At 35.8% G+C, this 17,821-nt stretch overlaps 1 protein-coding gene across 2 annotated transcripts in view; it reads right to left on the bottom strand.

Annotated features, from left to right (window-relative positions):
* Nucleotides 1–16,921, bottom strand: part of LOC127529734 (E3 ubiquitin-protein ligase RBBP6-like) — a 31,204-nt gene extending 14,283 nt beyond the window's left edge. Inside the window, exons 1-7 of one of the 2 annotated variants that reach the window (XM_051934343.1) lie at nucleotides 15,567–16,920; nucleotides 13,803–13,891; nucleotides 13,582–13,678; nucleotides 13,332–13,471; nucleotides 12,823–12,995; nucleotides 12,634–12,737; nucleotides 11,908–12,275 (exon numbers count right to left, since the gene is read on the bottom strand). In XM_051934343.1, the coding sequence (XP_051790303.1) occupies nucleotides 11,908–12,275; nucleotides 12,634–12,737; nucleotides 12,823–12,995; nucleotides 13,332–13,471; nucleotides 13,582–13,678; nucleotides 13,803–13,891; nucleotides 15,567–15,635 (1,040 nt within the window). In that variant the 5' untranslated portion in view covers nucleotides 15,636–16,920. Of the gene's footprint in view, nucleotides 1–11,907; nucleotides 12,276–12,633; nucleotides 12,738–12,822; nucleotides 12,996–13,331; nucleotides 13,472–13,581; nucleotides 13,679–13,802 lie in introns of both variants that reach the window. The other variant, XM_051934342.1, reaches the window with a different exon arrangement.
* Between the last annotated feature and the right edge of the window lie 900 nt (nucleotides 16,922–17,821).

Below are 17,821 nucleotides of genomic sequence, written 5' to 3' on the forward strand. Positions count from 1 at the left end.
AAAAAAAAAAAACAAAAAAAAACCCCAAACATTTAGCTGCACCAGTAACACAACTTTTGCTCAGGGGAAAAAAGTAATAAGCTGTTCTGTTCTTTAAGAAATGTAAGGCACACTCAAAATCAGAAGTGACTAATCTGGTCCATGAATGATCATTATCTATAAATTCAAAAGGAGAATATTATGAAAAATGTCTAGATGAAGTCTACCTATGTGTATCTCCCAATAAAGAGACATAAGCAGACTTTTTAAAATGAGGATTCTCTTTTACTCCAGTCTGCATTCACAATAAACATCTGGCCATATAAATTGACAATGGTGTTTAAAAATAAAAATATTAGGGGTATTTTTTTTTTTTTATTAAGTTTGCCTTCTTGATGTTTCTGTAATTAGTGAAGCAGCACTTCTAAGATCAGCATCTTTGAAGTAAACTTTACTTCTGCAGCAAAGCACAGCTTTGAACAGTAGTTTCATGAGACAAATCTACTATTTTTGAGTATCACATTTATTTCTGGACACATCAGTATTTTAATATTTTTTTAACTGTTTGTTATAATATTATTTAATGTGGTATAATTTAGAATATAAGTCACAATTGTTTGAAATTGCTAAGCAATGCCAACAGTTTTCAAATTTCCTGAACCTGTAGATGTAATCTCCAAATCAAAAAGGCTCACGCTGTAATTCACATTCCATTATACAACTGTGATCTTGAACTTCTTTTCAACAGGATGACTCTGTTTCAGGCTCGGTTACAGGGAGGGAAAAAATTGTTTACTCATTTTTTTTTAAGCAGCCACAGAATTTCACAGGTGATTAAAAGTACGAACAGTTCGCACAATACACAATGTTTGTTGAATACAGGCCATTATGAAAAAGCTAAAAGGTAACTCTAAGTAAAACTGTGACACTGTACAATGGCAGCTGTAAAAGTGAAGCTTGGGTAGCCTAACTTTTTTCTGAAATGTAGTGGCACGTGACTATTATGAAGAGGAGGAGGAAATAAAAATCTCCTGGAAGGACTTATTCTTTTTCTTTTCAGATTGAACTGGCGAGTACAAATATCCTATGCTAAGTTTTCTAAACAGTGAGCAGAAAACTCCTGAAATAAGTAGACAAGATTGAAGCCGGAAAAGTGGTGTATCAGGGTAGTATACTTGATGATATACTAAAGAATTGTATGTGTCTAACAACTTGCAGCAGGATGGGCTTATGGGATATTTTTTGATGCACTTGGATAAAAATGTAACCAATAGTGTCAGCCATGGTTCATGTGAACATAAACAATACGGATGAAATGTAAATGGGAACTGCTTTCAGCAAAAGGGGGCTTAGGACAATTCAGATGAAATATAAAGAATAGAATGGACTGGAAAATTATAATAATGTGCAATACAAAATAGACAACTAAGAAAAATCTAATACACATCAAACAATAAAAGATCACACATTACAACTGCTTTAAAGCTGCTATAAACCAAACGATTGACATTAAGAGATATAGGACAACCTCTCCCACTAGAAATTAAAGATTCTGCAGTCAATACAGTGGAATCCTTCAAATTTTGGGGCACAACGATCACAAACACTCTCAGCTGGGACCTTAACACACCTACATCACTAAAACGGCACAACAGCGATTTTACTTCTTACGCAAATTAAAGAAATTAATTATTTCTGCCGAGAAAATAATTGGCTGTACCCTTCCATCTGTTGCACACCTGTATACATCCTATGTCACTAACCATGTCAAAAGGATCACCACGGACTCATCTCACATTTCTCATCGCTTATTCCATAAACTCTCCTCTGGTAAGCGCTTTATGTCATTAAAAATTAAAACTTTTCCAGAGCCATTGCCCTCTCAAACCAGTAATCTAGCATGACTTCTTTGTATATTCATGCATTCTGTCATATACTATATGAATATACGTGTTTGTGTGTGCATGTACAGTATATGTACATGTATGTGTGTGCAAGTGCAGACGCACTATATACTCACAATTTCACTTGCACATTATCATTTGCACATCTCTTTTATAATTGTACTATTCTGCAATCTTGTTTTAACTTGCGCTATTTATGTTATTTATATGTGATGTTGTGTTCTGTTATAAACAGCTCCAAATCTTCCAAGTCAAATTCCTGCACGTTAAGTACCAGTGAATAAAAGTGATTCTGATTCTAATATATATGCACAGTGCTAAGTATTTAAAAACAGGCTATCGTCTTAATTGCCTTTGCACAAAAGAAAGACTGTACATCAATCCATCTCAACCCCCCCACTTATTCCAATTCTAGGGCATGAAGAGCTGCATCCTATCCCAGCAGCACCTGATGCAAGACAAAAAACCATTAAAAAAGCAACAGAAAAAAGGAGAACTTGACCTACTACCTCACACTCAGGAGACCAATTAATGGTCAATCCGCACAATTTTGTAAAGTAGGAGGAAAAGTGAATGATCCACATAGACATGAGATGGGGAGCATTAATTGGAGGGAAATGTGAAAACTGCACACTGACTCTGGCCCAGGAAATTTCCTGGAGTTGAGAAGCAGAAGTGTTCATCATTGTGCCATAAAAAGAATTTTAATATAAAATGAACTGTATTTTGTTGGGGATGGAAGCATGACACTGGTAATGTGCCATAAACCTATTAACATCAGGTCTATTTTGATACTAATGTGATAGTTATAAAAAATAAATAACACAAAGGTAATAATTAGATAATGCAATAAATGGAATACAATGGTAGTGTGTTAAATACAATAAATTAAAACAAAGTAAAAAAGTGTCCACTAGACTAGAAGGCCTTCTTGACCTGATAAGGTGTAATAGACAGATTAGACAATATGTAACATATTTATCTTCCTTTAGTAACTGTCATGCAGCTGTTTATTACCACACTTTATATTAACTTCACCTGTTTGTGTCTGGTACAAATCTTGTAATCGATATTTAAGCCACTTCGTATTGTCCAAATGACTTGAAATTTTGCACACTTACTCGCTTCTGATGACAATACATGAATCAATAATCAGTTTCACGAATTGATCAATTAATTGTTAACTAAGAAATGAAATTTTCATATGAAGAATAGTTCAAGATTTCACCAATAGATGGCGCTAGTAACGGATAGAACTAACCCAAAACTAAAAAGTTGAAAATAAGATATACATAAAAAATACTTTTTAAAAAACATGCTTATATTAAAAGTGTACTAAAATATAAAAAATAAGTCTCTCATACATCACTCATAAAATAAAAGCGTGGGCGCTTTTCATAAATCAACATTCAAAAAACACTTCTTAAAATCTTAGCAAAAACGCCCAGACAAAAACGAAACATTTTAAACCAATAGCACAGGCAGGCTAGTCTTACAATACCCTTTCTACTGAGTTAGGAGTAGACTAAAAAAAATAATAGTAGGGCAGTCGAAAAGGGGCAACTTTTTTTGCCAAATGCAAAATTAGAGAAAATTATACTTCTTGTGCTTATTTGGTTTTCAGAAGAAAATGGAGTACAATTAAAAATGCACAACAACAAAAATGCTATGAAAGCATACACTGCATGTTTAAATAGCATGAGAAAAGATCAAGATGCAATCTGCAATTTCAAGTACATTGAGAGATGATATATAGGGTTATCATTGTCATGATTACACAGTACAGTAAAATTCTTACTTGCATGTACTAACCAACATGCAAATTACCTCATACAATTACTATCATAGAGCTAATTCTGGATAACTCCACAGACATAGGTAATCACTTGCTAAAAGATACTTGGAAAACAAGGAATTATCAAATAATGGGTGGGCAGGCCATGAAGATTTTAAATTAAGTGTTTATCAGATAATATTTCCCAAATGTACACATGAAAATTTAAATCTTACTACAGCATGTCAGATATCTAACAAAATGACTTGTTGAGGAACTTGATTTAAAAAAAGTCATTACCACAGCATCTTTTTAAGTTGTTGTGTAAAATAACCCTGAATAAAGCTGTCAAAATTTACTACTTAACGAGACACTGATATTATACGGACTATGTATTACTTATTTTTAAGTTAGTGAAAAAATTACAAATATAGAAAGTAAATGTTAAGATAAATAAAACTTGATAACTGAATATACATTTTTTTTTTTTTTTCTAAAGCCCATGTTCATCTCTCCCTAAAATGTGTGTTGCCTTCATTTGTTGTAATATGTGAAGGGAATCTTTTCTCTGAACAAAATGTAGACAATGACTAAAGGTCTAGTTCAAAGGCATTTATTTAAACTACTGTAACTATTCATGGAAAAAAAAAATGATGCAGCCTATTTGCACTGTAACTCTGCCTTCAATTAATTGGTAATGTCCAGTTAATTGCCTATCATACACGTGTGAGCCAAAGACAGTTAGTTAAGGTCTTTTTTAAGAAGCCATGTATTATGTGAGGACCCCCTTTTATTTTTTTTTTCTACTGCTTTTGCATTTTTATTTCTATTTTTTTTTTATTTCAATAACCTTGTTCAGGAGTTGTTCCTGCCTTGCGCCCTGTGCTTGCTGGGACATACATCAGCTGCCTACTGACCCTACTCAGGGTAACCAGGTTTGGATGGAGTATTGTTTTAACAATACGTTCGTTTCCCCACTTTCTTCTTTTAGCAACATTCCTGTCAGAATACTGCCTGAGAGGAATGTTTCTTTTTTTTTTTATTCTATGGCAATTGTTATTTATCTCTTTATGACTATGCAGTCATTATGATAATAATCCTCTTCTTGGGTCCCAGTATGGTATTGATTTTCTTATTTGGGTCCTCCGATTAAAAAATTTAATTAAAACTCTGCATATGAAAATTCAAAATTCACTGCGGCTTGTAGCTAGGCAGCGAGTAGACTCAGTCAGGGACAATCCCCCTAAAACTATGACCTCCCCTTTAATGTGTTTAGGACTTTGTGATGGACAAACTACCACACCCTGCTCCCTTCTTCTCATCGACGCACTGCGGAGTCTGCGAGGGCCAGCAAATTTCAAGGCACTGGAGAATTCAAAGGGAAACTATAAATTGTAGCAAAGTAGCGAGATGTGCAGTTATGTTGCAACAGATGCAACATATAGACTTGCGATTCGCAGACCAATTGAGGGGTTGGGGTGGGTCTGTGTAGTTATACAATACAATACAATTAATTTTTGTATAGCCCAAAATCACACAAGAAGTGCTACAACGGGCTTTAACAGGCCCTGCCTCTTGACAGCTCCCCAGCCTTGACTCTCTAAGAAGACAAGGAAAAACTCCCAAAAAAACCCTTGTAGGGAAAAAATGGAAGAAACCTTGGGAAAGGCAGTTCAAAAAGAGACCCCTTTCCAGGTAGGTTGGGTGTGCATTGGGTGTCAAAAAGAAGGGGGTCAATAAAATACAATACACAGAACAGAACAAATCCTCAATACAGTATAAAAATAAAAATTTTACAAGTACGGACCAGAATTTAACAGTAGATGATACCACATAATATGATTTGGATTTGTTTAGAGTCCTGGAGACCTCAACCATCAAGCTGCCTCCCCCATTTGGCCATTCCACAGCTGAAACATTGCTTGGCCAGCCAATCCGATATAGAAAGTTTTTTATAGAAAGTTATCAGTTATTCGCTTCAGTACTGGTACTGAGATCTGAAAGCTGGTATCAAAAACCAAATTCAAAATGTGTATGGAATACATTTTGGGAAGAAAAAAAATTAACATACACATACAAAATATGTCAAACTATGGATAAAAAGCACAATCAAAAGTCATTAGGAAATAAAAATGACATTTTATTTTGGTTCAATTTACATTGTTGTAGGCTTTATTTCAAAATGGCTTTATTTATAAGACATTTTATTTAACAATGGGACTTTTCTAAATGATGTATTGCTGAATGACTCTTAATTATCACAGTCGTTTATTTCAAAATGTCTCTTTTAATGGAGGCCTCATCCTTGTCAATCAAGGCAAAAACCAACAGGCTAAACCGATTCTTACTGGTTAATCCTTTTCTGATTGTAGACAGCAGGCCAACAAAGATCTTTTGAATGTAGCACTGCTAACTGGCAACATATGGAGGCAGGGAACAGTTTTTTTTTTTTTATTTTAAAGAAGAAACTGAAAGATCATTAAACATGCATGATTCTATGAATTGACAATTTATTGGAAAAGCTCAGACATATAAATACTCTTCAAAATGTTACGTTGATAAAGGCGGTAGTTAGTAGCTCAAGGAATGATGCTCAATCAGTCCTAACACAGCATACCCACGATGTAATCTTATAGGCACACACATTAAATGATGCATGTCTGCCCGGAAATTCCAGTTCCAGGCATACTTCTTAATTACATTCTCTGTGGACACATTGCTCAATCGATCTTAAACTACAGTGAACATCTTTATCAATCTGAATGTCTTTATAAACAACTGTCAGTCCACACATTCCCAAGACACTGTCAATTCCGGATTATACTGTGCTCGACAGACTGCTTATCAGATTGTAGGGGCTACGTCACAGTGACTGTTAAGACAGGAACAGGGAGTCCCTGCATTCTATGAGGTTCAAGAATATTCAGGAGAGCAGGCGGGGACTTGCACAGACAGGATAAATAGCAGCCACATGCAGGAGATACGAGTTATTCTTGGTGGATCAGAGAGAGCATGACAGCATGAGGAGGCAATTAGAATCACCAGCAGTAATAACTTAAGGAGCAGGAACAGCTAGGCACTTCCCAGTCCAAACAATCAAGAAAAAATGACTAACAAATAGGAATAGGAACAGCCTGTTGGTCGTGACTGACAAGTGAAGAAGACATCATTAAATGAGGAATTCTGAAATAAATAATGCAGGCATTCAAGCAGCTGAAAGAAAAATCCATAAAATTCCCAAGCTTGCAAGATAGCAATACTGTCAGAAGGTGCTCTGTCCAAATTGCAGTTTGGCAGCAGCTAAATGGTGAAACATGGTACTTGCACAAAATAAAGTTAATTTCATGCAAGTTTCTAATGAAAATATGTGCATCAGTCGCTCATCATTGAACAGGAAAGAGCTGCAAGTAAACATCAGCAAATTAAAAAGTCCTCCAAAATGCTTTGATTAGCATAAAGATATTCTAAAGCAAAATTAGCCGGATATTCCCTTCTGTTTTACAAAGAACACCAATTTTTAAATTTGATGTCCACATTTCACAGGCTGGTAGAGCAATTTTTTTGCAGGCTATGAAGGGTAAGCAACTCTCCTCTGTTTTAGACTTTTATTTTTCCTCCATATGATACAATGTATGCTACCCATAGGGCATCTTCTGATTATGTATATATTTTTCCATATTTAATGAAAACATTTTTTGAGGAGAATTTCTTTATTTGTCACTTAACCCATTTTGCTTGTAGTGATGGACAATAAAAATTTTAATATCAGGGTTTAATAGTGAATGGAGATAAAAGTTTTTGATACAATGGACTTCAACAGGAGCCAAAGCTGAACATCAGTAAACATGTTTTAAAATGTCCATGAAAACAATCTCCAGTTTCTTCTTTAATCATATGTTCTTAATGTTCCAGATACATATTTCTGGTAAAATAATATTAAATAAGCCACAATGTTCTAATGCATGAATGAGATGTGGCTAAATGGAATTGAACTCTTAAATTTAAAACCCGCCTCTCCCTGCACTCGTTAGTTGCTAAGCAGTATTTCTGGGTTTGTCATCGACAGTTTGTGAAACTGCACTAGTGAATTGACCTTTTACATGCTCAGCACCTTTGATATGCACAGATATGACACATACTTTACAGCTGATAATGTTTCACTCAATTTTTATTTTTCTCTAACTGTACAATTCTCTCAGACTATGCACATTAATGTTCAAATGAAGTGACGTGGCATGGTAGCTAATAGGCCAGAGTAAAAATATTGATTGTGGATTAATCATTATTTTTGCTTTAAATGATTGAATAGGATTCTTAATGTGAAGATCGATCTAGTGGATCTCTATCCTGCTTTATTACTATATGTAGATTTTTCCTTATCTTTGTTTTTGGCATCCAAACCAGTAGATGTCTCTAGTGTGCCTGTTAAGGCTTTCGACTGAAATACTAATTGTACTCCGCACAAAATATGTCCTCCTTAACTGAAATCAGCATCTGACACTCAAGTCAGATGTATGGACTTATAGCAGATTCAAACAGTGTGTCAGTAAAGGACAGTCGGATTAAAGCATGTAAGCTGTGCAACTCAGAAGTACTGTGATAACACAACAGGTTTGAAAAATCACTTATTCTGACGTTACCCAGAAACATTGTCTCAGTTGACATCCAAATGAGTAGAGCCTAAAAAAATCTACAAAGCTTAACTTGTCTTCTGCCCAAAAAATAATCTAAAACAGTTTTTATCTGTAAATATATGAGACCCTACACTGTTGTTGACAACATGGGCTTTCAACAAATGATACATGTTTTGGAACCACTGCATACTACACCAACATGAAAGCAAATGAGTGTACCTATACTTTATGAAGATCTTAAGCAAAGCATCAGCACATCTCTCAGGTCAGCAGAGAGAATAGCCCTAACTTGTGACAGCTGGACATCCAGGGCAGCAGATTCCTACATGGCAATCACATATCACTACTTTAAAAATGACTGTGCACCTGAAACAGATGTGTTGCAGACTAGCACACTCACACCAGTAGCAACCTTGCTGCCTACACTAGTATGCAGAGCTGCTGGCCACTATTCCAAAAACCTTTCTAGCATCTCCAATGCGATGTTTCTTTGCGTGACCACATCAGTCACAAGCTGGTGTGTTGGCAAGTGCAATAAACATTGCTTCTCTTTCAGAACATGGCTATAATAGCTGTACTGCTACGGTGGAAAATGTTTGCAACATGCCTCACCCTGCCAAGCAAGCAGGCACTTGTTGTAACTTTCAGAGCAGCCTGTGATAAAGTGAGCTTGTACCACACAGATCATTTCATGGAATAGTCAGTCACAGTGCCGGTTTATCTTTTATGTCCCATTCATCCAGGGTCGAAGTCAACAAACTTTAGCACTAGTTAGTCTGAGGAGGAAGTATGAGGACACATGTGACCGATTAACCATAATTACATGTGAGCAACTGTATGTGCAACTTGTAGAATTATAGAAAGACACGAATCTTCCCGCTGTATGTTTAATTTGGACTTATTCAGTATTAGTTTACAATGTCCAATAGGGGCAGCACGGTGGCGCAGTGGGTAGCGCTGCTGCCTCGCAGTTGGGAGACCTGGGTTCGATTCCCGGCTCCTCCCTGCGTGAAGTTTGCATGTTCTCCCCGTGTCTGTGTGGGTTTCCTCCGGGCGTTCCGGTTTCCTCCCACAGTCCAAAGACATGCAGGTTAGGTGGATTGGCGATTCTAAATTGGCCCTAGTTTGTGCTTGGTGTGTTTGTGTGTGTCCTGCCTTGTGCCCTGTGTTGGCTGGGATTGGCTCCAGCAGACCCCTGTGACCCTGTGTTCGGATTCAGCGGGTTGGAAAATGGATGGATGTCCAATAGGTGAATAAATTTGGTTAACAAATTACAGAATAACATTATTTAAGAAGCAATATCTATTAATATTTGCTAGATGATATAGGTATTTTAAAAAGTAGATGTCACTGCATTGTATCAAAAAAGGAGCCAGTCCATAATATTTGGACTTTGATGTGAATTTTGAATGACACTGCAGCTGTGAACTTTTTTATATATATATATATATATATATATATATATATATATAAAGAGCAATATTTTGTTACACATATTACAAACACTGATGTTAACTGTTAATTAGTAATTAAGTTTTGATTCTTAAATGTAATTCCATGCTTATGCATATGCTATGAAGATACTATGTAGTCACTCTTCAATGAAAGTGTTATTGAAATTTGTCACAATATATTAATGTTCTCTATGCATGGGTAAGTAATCTCTGAAAAAGCCAGCAGTTCAAATGTATCGGTGCACGCTAATTCAATCAAGATAACATAGATATTGAATTGAATCAGGACACTGTGATTCGAAATTGAATCGGGACATCAATGCAAAAACCCAGCCCTAGTAGCTAATGGGCAATTACTGGGTAGGTCTCCTGACCAATGAAGAGAGAGAAGCAGGTCTTCAATTCAAATCACGTTCACATTTATGAATGCTCCACTTTTGTTCACAAGAGGTTTTTCCATAACTGTTTTAAACAATATTTTAGCCAAAACACAGGAGTCTGTGATGTTGTGAGCATGACTGGATACCAGACATTTGGGATACAGAACACGAGTAATCCTTTTTTTTTTTCCACATTGACATTCTGACTTTTGCTATTGTGTAGCCTTAGACCTCATTAAAGTCCAAGCAAAAATGAACTTCCCTAATGACACCCTCAACAATGAAACATCAGAAATACAAACAGTAAAAACCTTTGCAATGGATGAATCACAGTGACATGAATTCACAAAGATTTATGAATAAAAGGATTAAGTGTTAAAATATATATATTGGCAAAATGCTAATAAAGAAAAGATATTGGCATTAATACATTATTTTAGTAACAACACTACATCAACGGTGGACATTCAGTTTAATAAATAAGAATCAGAGAAAGCATACTATAGTAACAAACAGCGAAGACACTGAATAGGTATTTTTCAAGATTAAGCAATGTGTTTATTGCATAAAATGTAACTATATAAAAGCTTCATGCAAAATGAAATACCTAGAAAATTTTAAAATGAAAGAAAAGATAAACAAGTGAAAACAAATTAACACAGCTGAATGAGTTCACACTATGATCACACTTATATTCAAACAACCCGGAGTTTGATTTCAATTTGAATTCTCTAAAACTGAGATTATCTCTAGGTCATGTACAATTTTACTCCACTTTGGCGTGCCCCTGAAACTCCTAAGCTGGCACAACTGTGTCAACAAGCACGATACTAATGGACTCGCTTAAAGGAAAATCTCCCATGAGAAATTCCCTTAGTGAATGAGCTATTACAGGGTAGGGCTCCCGAGTACAGAATAGGGATTGAAAGAATGTGCAAAGCGAGACCTCTTTTTCGGAGTAAATATAAGCCGAAAGACAGTGATCCAGGAAATTACTGACAAGTAATCTTAATGTGTACCATATACAACATGGTCAAAGCAATTTTAAAATAGAGCTGTCATGGACAACAAATGCTATGACTCATGGGGTGGAGATTTAGACAACAGAGATGTGTTTTTTCTAATATATGGAGGTTGATGCACTATGTTGAATTCAACGATCCATTCTCAAGTAAACATTTTCATATATTAATGTCCAAACATGGCATTCAAAAAACTGAACATTCAGTAAATGCTTCTTAAACTTTGGAAAAAAAGGTAAGAGTGTCAATAAAATGTGTGTGACATACCCATTGTAATACTACTTCATGTGATTTTAGCTCAATTTATGTTGTGTGTCATGGAACCACAGGGTTGTTTGGTCTACAAAGGCTTCCAAACCGCCACAAAAAGCCTGACTGTAGGACAACTTTATAGAGTTCAATAATGTTGAAACAGCCTACTAATGAAACAAATACAGTGCTTATCTTTAAATTTTAAGATGTAAAATAAATGCATTTTAGTGCTGCTCAGTGGGTCATGTTCATCATTCTTAATTTGTAATTGTTATTTGAAAATGATCTATAAAAGTGCCAGGCACTGGCCATTTTTAAAAAATATAGAGTAATATGAAACAGAACAAAAAGTATTAAGCTCTGAGAAAACCAGCAGCAATGTCTAGGTAAAAGGCTATAACCACTAGAAGTAGAACTCACAGAGACAGGCTAAATTCTGTTCCACTGAAGTTAGGATGGGGTAAGAGCCATTAGAAACTTTTGAAGGTTTGTATGTGAAGTTACTTACTTTACTGGAGCTGAGGTGGGGGGTGGATCTTCTTGCTTAACTGTAGGTTGAGGTGAGGGGACAGAAGATGACACATCAGGAGGAGGGCTACTGGATTCTACATTCACCTGTAGAGAAGGTGAAGCTGATGGAAGCGTAGAAGGTAAAACAGGCGTTTGTTGAACAACTTGAGGCTGAGCAGTAGATGAAGCAACATCAGTAGCTGGAGCATTAGAAATTAGTGGATCCTGCTGCCTGGAGTTTCCACGGCTCTGCATTGGACGCTGTGGCTGTTGTCTAACCTGGTTCTGAACTTGTCCAGTTTGACAGCTTTGCCCCTTACGAATTCTTTTGGTGTATCCAGTTTCGTTTTTAAAATTGTTAACAGCCTGTATGACAAATATTTGGTTTAACAAAGAAAACTATAAATGGAAAGCACAAATTTCACCACTGTGGGTGTGAAATGGACTTTCTTCAAAAAGTTCCACTGCAGACTACATTCTCTTTGGGTATAAATTACTGACTATCCTGCTTAAATCTAACATAATTCAGGCAAGCTAACATTCCTCTATTGTAAAGTCAAGTGTCATAAATCTATGGTTTTGGCACAACAAAAATTTTTGAAAACTACAACAAAACAATGATGCCTTACTTAGAATTACAACAATTATATTATATATATATATATATATATATATATATATTATATATATATAAAAAAAAAACCCCACAAAAGTGACATATTACCTGACGTAAGAATTTGTTTGCAATCAAGGCATCTGGAGAAACATCAGACTGGTGACAGGTAGGACAAATATGTTCATCTGATTCTAGTAGGAATGATCGAATACCTTAAAAAAAAAAAAGTGTGTGTAGTAAGAATTGACTAGTCACTCAAAACACGCAGAAAACAAAAACAACCTCAACCAAACCTACATTCATCACAGTAGCTATTCCCACAACAGGGGATGACAACTGCATCTGTCATGATGTCCTTGCAGATTAGACAGAGTAACTCATCTGGTATGGGATCCTCTTCCTCTGATGACGAAGACTGCTCCTGTGGCAAAAATGGTGGTTTCTCCTTCTTTCCAATTTTATAGGCCTCCCTTAAGTAAAGAAAAGCAGAGTTACCAGAGATGCCAATGGTTAACGAGCATTTTTAATTATTACTTGGAGAGAGGCTGTTGAATTCTGAACTATTGTGTACTTTTAAAGGTAATTTTTCTTCTTTGTACCAAATCTTCAGTATGTGTACACTAGTTCTCAGTTGTTGGATCTTTGCTTATTTTCTTGGATCTGTTTAATAATACCTTGTGTTTTGAACTTTCCTGCTGTATACGAATTTTCCTTTTGGATAATAAAGTCTACCTAACCTAATCTATAATTACTATCAACGTCAAACATACAGTACATGCTGCCCTTCTTAATAGCAAATTACTCACGCATCAATAGTAGGAATTGCAAATGTTCCTGTGTTGGTAAGCATTGCCCCTTTCATGTTGGGATCATCAACTTCCACCATAAAACTTCTGGGGATACCAGTACTCTTTTTAATCCTTGGTACAGCTTCAAAATTTTTGTCCTTAAAAGAGGTACATTTTATTAGGGATTACACATCAAAAAAACCCTGCTTTTTCTTATTGGTGATCTATATCAGTAGTAACCTAAAGATAACAATATAATCCCACCTACCCCATTAGTTGGACAATTTTTAATGTAGTGTCCTGATTTACGACAGCGAAAACAGGTGTAAGTTGGAGGTGGTGGTCCCAGAGGTTTCTTCAAGTAACTGCATGAGTTAATTAAAAACAACAAAAAAAATAAAATAAAATTAAATATAGAACTCAATGAAGTGTTGTGTTTTCTTATACTTCAAATTGCACAAAACGAAACAAATGAAGAATCTGACTTACTGTATGGGGTCGTAATCAAAAACTGATTGTGACATCACAGCTCTGATTTTATCTTCCTCAGATGCATTTGCTTCAGCCAGATTGGCAGTCTGTTCAACAGGCAACACATTAGGAATAATTGCTACAAAGGTACCATACAAGCAACAGAAGAGTGCACACAACACATCCTGTAAAGAGTCGCAAAGCGCCTCTTCCCACGGCCTGGATGTTGTGCAGCGGGGTGTGCTGCCCGAGCAGAGGAGACCGGGGAGTTCCTTTAGCCTTCCACCTTGTGTGAGATGCAATGGGATTGCTGCAGAGTGCTGCATGTTCATACAAATCAATAACATCAGTTAGGCCCTGACCATACCTGCTTTGATCTGAGTGGTGTGTGTGAAGCAGCAAAGGACCTCCCAATGGTTGAAACTATAAAGTAAAGTTAATCTTGAAATAATCAGACTTTTGGGCATAAAGCATGCAAAGACTGGCCAAAAGCACTGAGATATAAAAATTCAGAAAGAAATCTTACCAAATACTTTAAATTTTACAGGCCTAAAAACCAGAGGTCTTCAAGGGCCAGGAAAACTGCAGCACAGTCCATTCAAGGAGTCACACAAGGTTTTGAAAGATGAACAGCTATGTCCAGGGTCTAAGAGTAAAAAAAGCCAGAAGGACTGGCTCCGGACGCCACACAAACTCAGCGTCACACTCACTCATTGAACACACAGCCTGTTTCAACTGTTTATTAGTGGACCTAATATATATCATGATCACAGAAGGAAAAAGCTGTACCACTTACAAATGGGTATCCAGATAAAATGAAAACCTTATTAAGCTCCACTTAAAACATTCTTCAAGCAGTTAACAGTCAGAATAATGGACTACAAGCATAATGCATTTGATCTGTTTGCACACACAAGAAACCATACAATAGCCAAAAGTTTCACTTAAACTGGCAAAAAGGTGCAAATCAGTACAGTTTTACAGAATAGATGGAGATTAAATAATGCACACAATTCCAGTTAAATGCATACCTGGGAAACAAAATTCCTTTTTTGTTTAGAAGTTAAGAACAAGTCATGAAACCATTGGCTAAAATTGTAATTGAGACTGCAGGGTTACTTTGAGGACTTCTCATTCAGCTACAAAGCTGGTGTGCAAACAAACCATCAGCATACATTTAAGATTACTTCTTTAGTGCCACATGAGATACACAATTACATGGCTTAACAGAGAACTCAGATACAGGGTTCAGTCCATTGATTTTGCAAATTGCATACAAAAGGCAAAACTTGTCAGCTTTAAAAGGTAGTAAGTCCATACGAAAAAAGCCAGGGCAAGGGAACAAATGCACTGCTGGTTCTTCATATAAAAAATATATATATAAAAAAATAGCGAAACAAAAAACCAGGGCAACACAAAAAGCAACGGGCTGCGGAACGAGGGCACCGTTACGTCCCGGAGGTGTAAGTGGGCTTCTTCATGGAGTCTTGATGGCACAAACGCATTGCATTACCACAGTGAGGCTCTTAAGGTACTCCCCTTCTGTCATTACAATGGCACAAACTCTTTACAGGATTTTCCATGCGTACTGTTCTCATCGCCAAGCATTTCACAAATAACATCAGCACGTTCTGAGCAGAAAAAATTCAGGTTTTGGGACATTACAGAAAAAGAAAAAACATGAGCAGAAACACAAGCTTGATTCAAGTATAACAGGTTTAAAATACATTAATGTACTTTAAGAGTGAAACAAAATGTGCAGAAAAAACAAGAGAGGTATACCTTTGTTAGCTGGGCCAGAGAAATAGAAGCAGCAGAATCATCAATCTGTTCATGGAAAATTAAAAACATTGGAATTTAATACTATGATAAGGCACACTTCAAAAGAATCTGGCCAGGTGGGCAAATCTATACTTCATACAAGCAGAATAAATTTGGAATGTTCTCAAAAAGGCAAATTTCCAAGAACAGAAAACTAGATTTTGTGAAATGTTTACAGCATACTAAAATTTAAGGAATCAAAAACCTGCCAGAGGCTGCACACTGAAGCTACTGCTGCCTCTCAAAGAAGTAGTATCACATGTGAGAACAACCAAAACAGAAGTGTTCCTGAAACTAAAACTTAAAGATTGATTACATAATTCATAATGCTAGCAGGTCTACCTTCAGTAGCTAATTCCTCTGTAGAATAAATGCAGAACTAAAAACATCTCTAAACATATATGCTTGTAAAAGATCACCCAAGTTTAAAGATTGCCACAATAAAGTGTTTCAGCAAGCTAGGTTTTCTCTGAATTAAAAATGATTATAGTAAATTTCCAAAGTCTGGAATCTGTAAAGCTAACAAGAAAATAGAGACGGTATGAATGAGCCAGTCTTACTTTTGAATACTTTTTTTTTCCTACACATTGAATAATGTCATATCACTTTTTATAAAGTGAAATTATTCAGTAAACGAGCAGCCTGCAAATTTAGCAAAAAAAAAACAAAAAAAACCCATCTCGCTCCTTTGGGAACTTGCACTACTGTTTTACAGTGAGGAGATGAATTCAAGTCTTTTATTCTGATTTTTACAGTATTCTCTACTTTCCAAAAGGCATGCTGGACTCTAATGTGATATTTTCACTTGGTCTCCACCTATGCCACATAATCTTTGTTAGTGTACAGTAAATGAAGCCTGCATACAAACAAACTTGGTAAAGTTATGAAGCAATCAAAACTAACCACAAAACTGAAAATTGATTGAGGATGACCAATAACATATACTGCTTAAAATTTCACAGTCAAAAGCAATCATCCTTAAGTGAATATCAACATTAAGTCGTGTTACAAGTAGTTTTTATTGTAAAACCAGGATGGCATGTGAGAGGAACTTCATACCACAAGAAACTAGCAGTTACTTTGAAAGGGCAATAATGCACCATCATGCATTTAAATGTATTTTAAAATGAGATTTTGCCTATTTCAGGCAATGTCATATGTTCTTAAAAGGCATCCATCAGATTGTGCATTATGTTCAAGTGGTCTAAACAAACTATGAAAAACTACTTTTGAACATTTATATATACATCTTTACACTGCATTAAGGTTTATACAAGTTTATAAAGTTCTAAACATGAAATAACATACTGCTGGCTATATGATACAATTACAGCTATAAACTGAACATTCCTTCTTTATAACTAAAACTGATAAAATACTTAGAACAAATTACTGTAAATTTGCAGAAAAATAACCATTGACTACAACCAATTTTGCATATTAAAAAAAAAAATCAGCTCATCATTGAGGTTTTAAGTGGCGGGGGGTGGTAGATAAACAAGATTTCTAACTCTTAACTGCAGACTGCATTGTGACACATCAAAAAATGCATCTGTATGTGAACTAGCCAATGGCTTCAGTTCCTTTCCTCTATTTATGGAGTGAGGAAATATAAATCTCAGAAAACTACTGAACAGTTAAACCGCTTAGATTTAATGTAAACTGATGATAACTATCTATTACTCAAATATGATTCAAAGTCAGTTAAAATCACAGTAAGGGCAATTATTCTGTGAATAAGAATCAGGAAGTATGAAAGGTAGGAGTGTTTTGTTACAATGACTAATAGCTATTATTTGGGTTTATCAGTTGCTCTCCAAATTTCCTTCCTATACTTTCCACTGTCAGATTTACAGACAACACCCATTCTAGTGATGTCACCCACCATTACTTTTATCTATGTCTTGTCTGACCTCAATCTCTCCAAGTCCATCAAAGTGCCCATCTTCATCCAATCATGGGTCATCCTTCGCTCCACGTGGAGAAACCATTTCAGCTGGTTTCTCTTCTTTACAAACTTTTCCATGGCAAGCATTAATTCTGTCTCTCCTCCACCAAAGCTTTGCAAGTCCACCTAATAATTTTCAGAGTCATTTAATGCTGCTAATGTTCCACATTCTTCTGTCACATTTCACTGTACTGTAGACCCTAACCTCTATTTTATCTGAACTATTACATTTTTACTTCAGTAAAAATGTGGATAATATTAATTAAAA

The sequence above is a fragment of the Erpetoichthys calabaricus genome, chromosome 11 (genome assembly GCF_900747795.2).
Source record: "Erpetoichthys calabaricus chromosome 11, fErpCal1.3, whole genome shotgun sequence".
Taxonomy (NCBI): domain Eukaryota; kingdom Metazoa; phylum Chordata; class Cladistia; order Polypteriformes; family Polypteridae; genus Erpetoichthys; species Erpetoichthys calabaricus.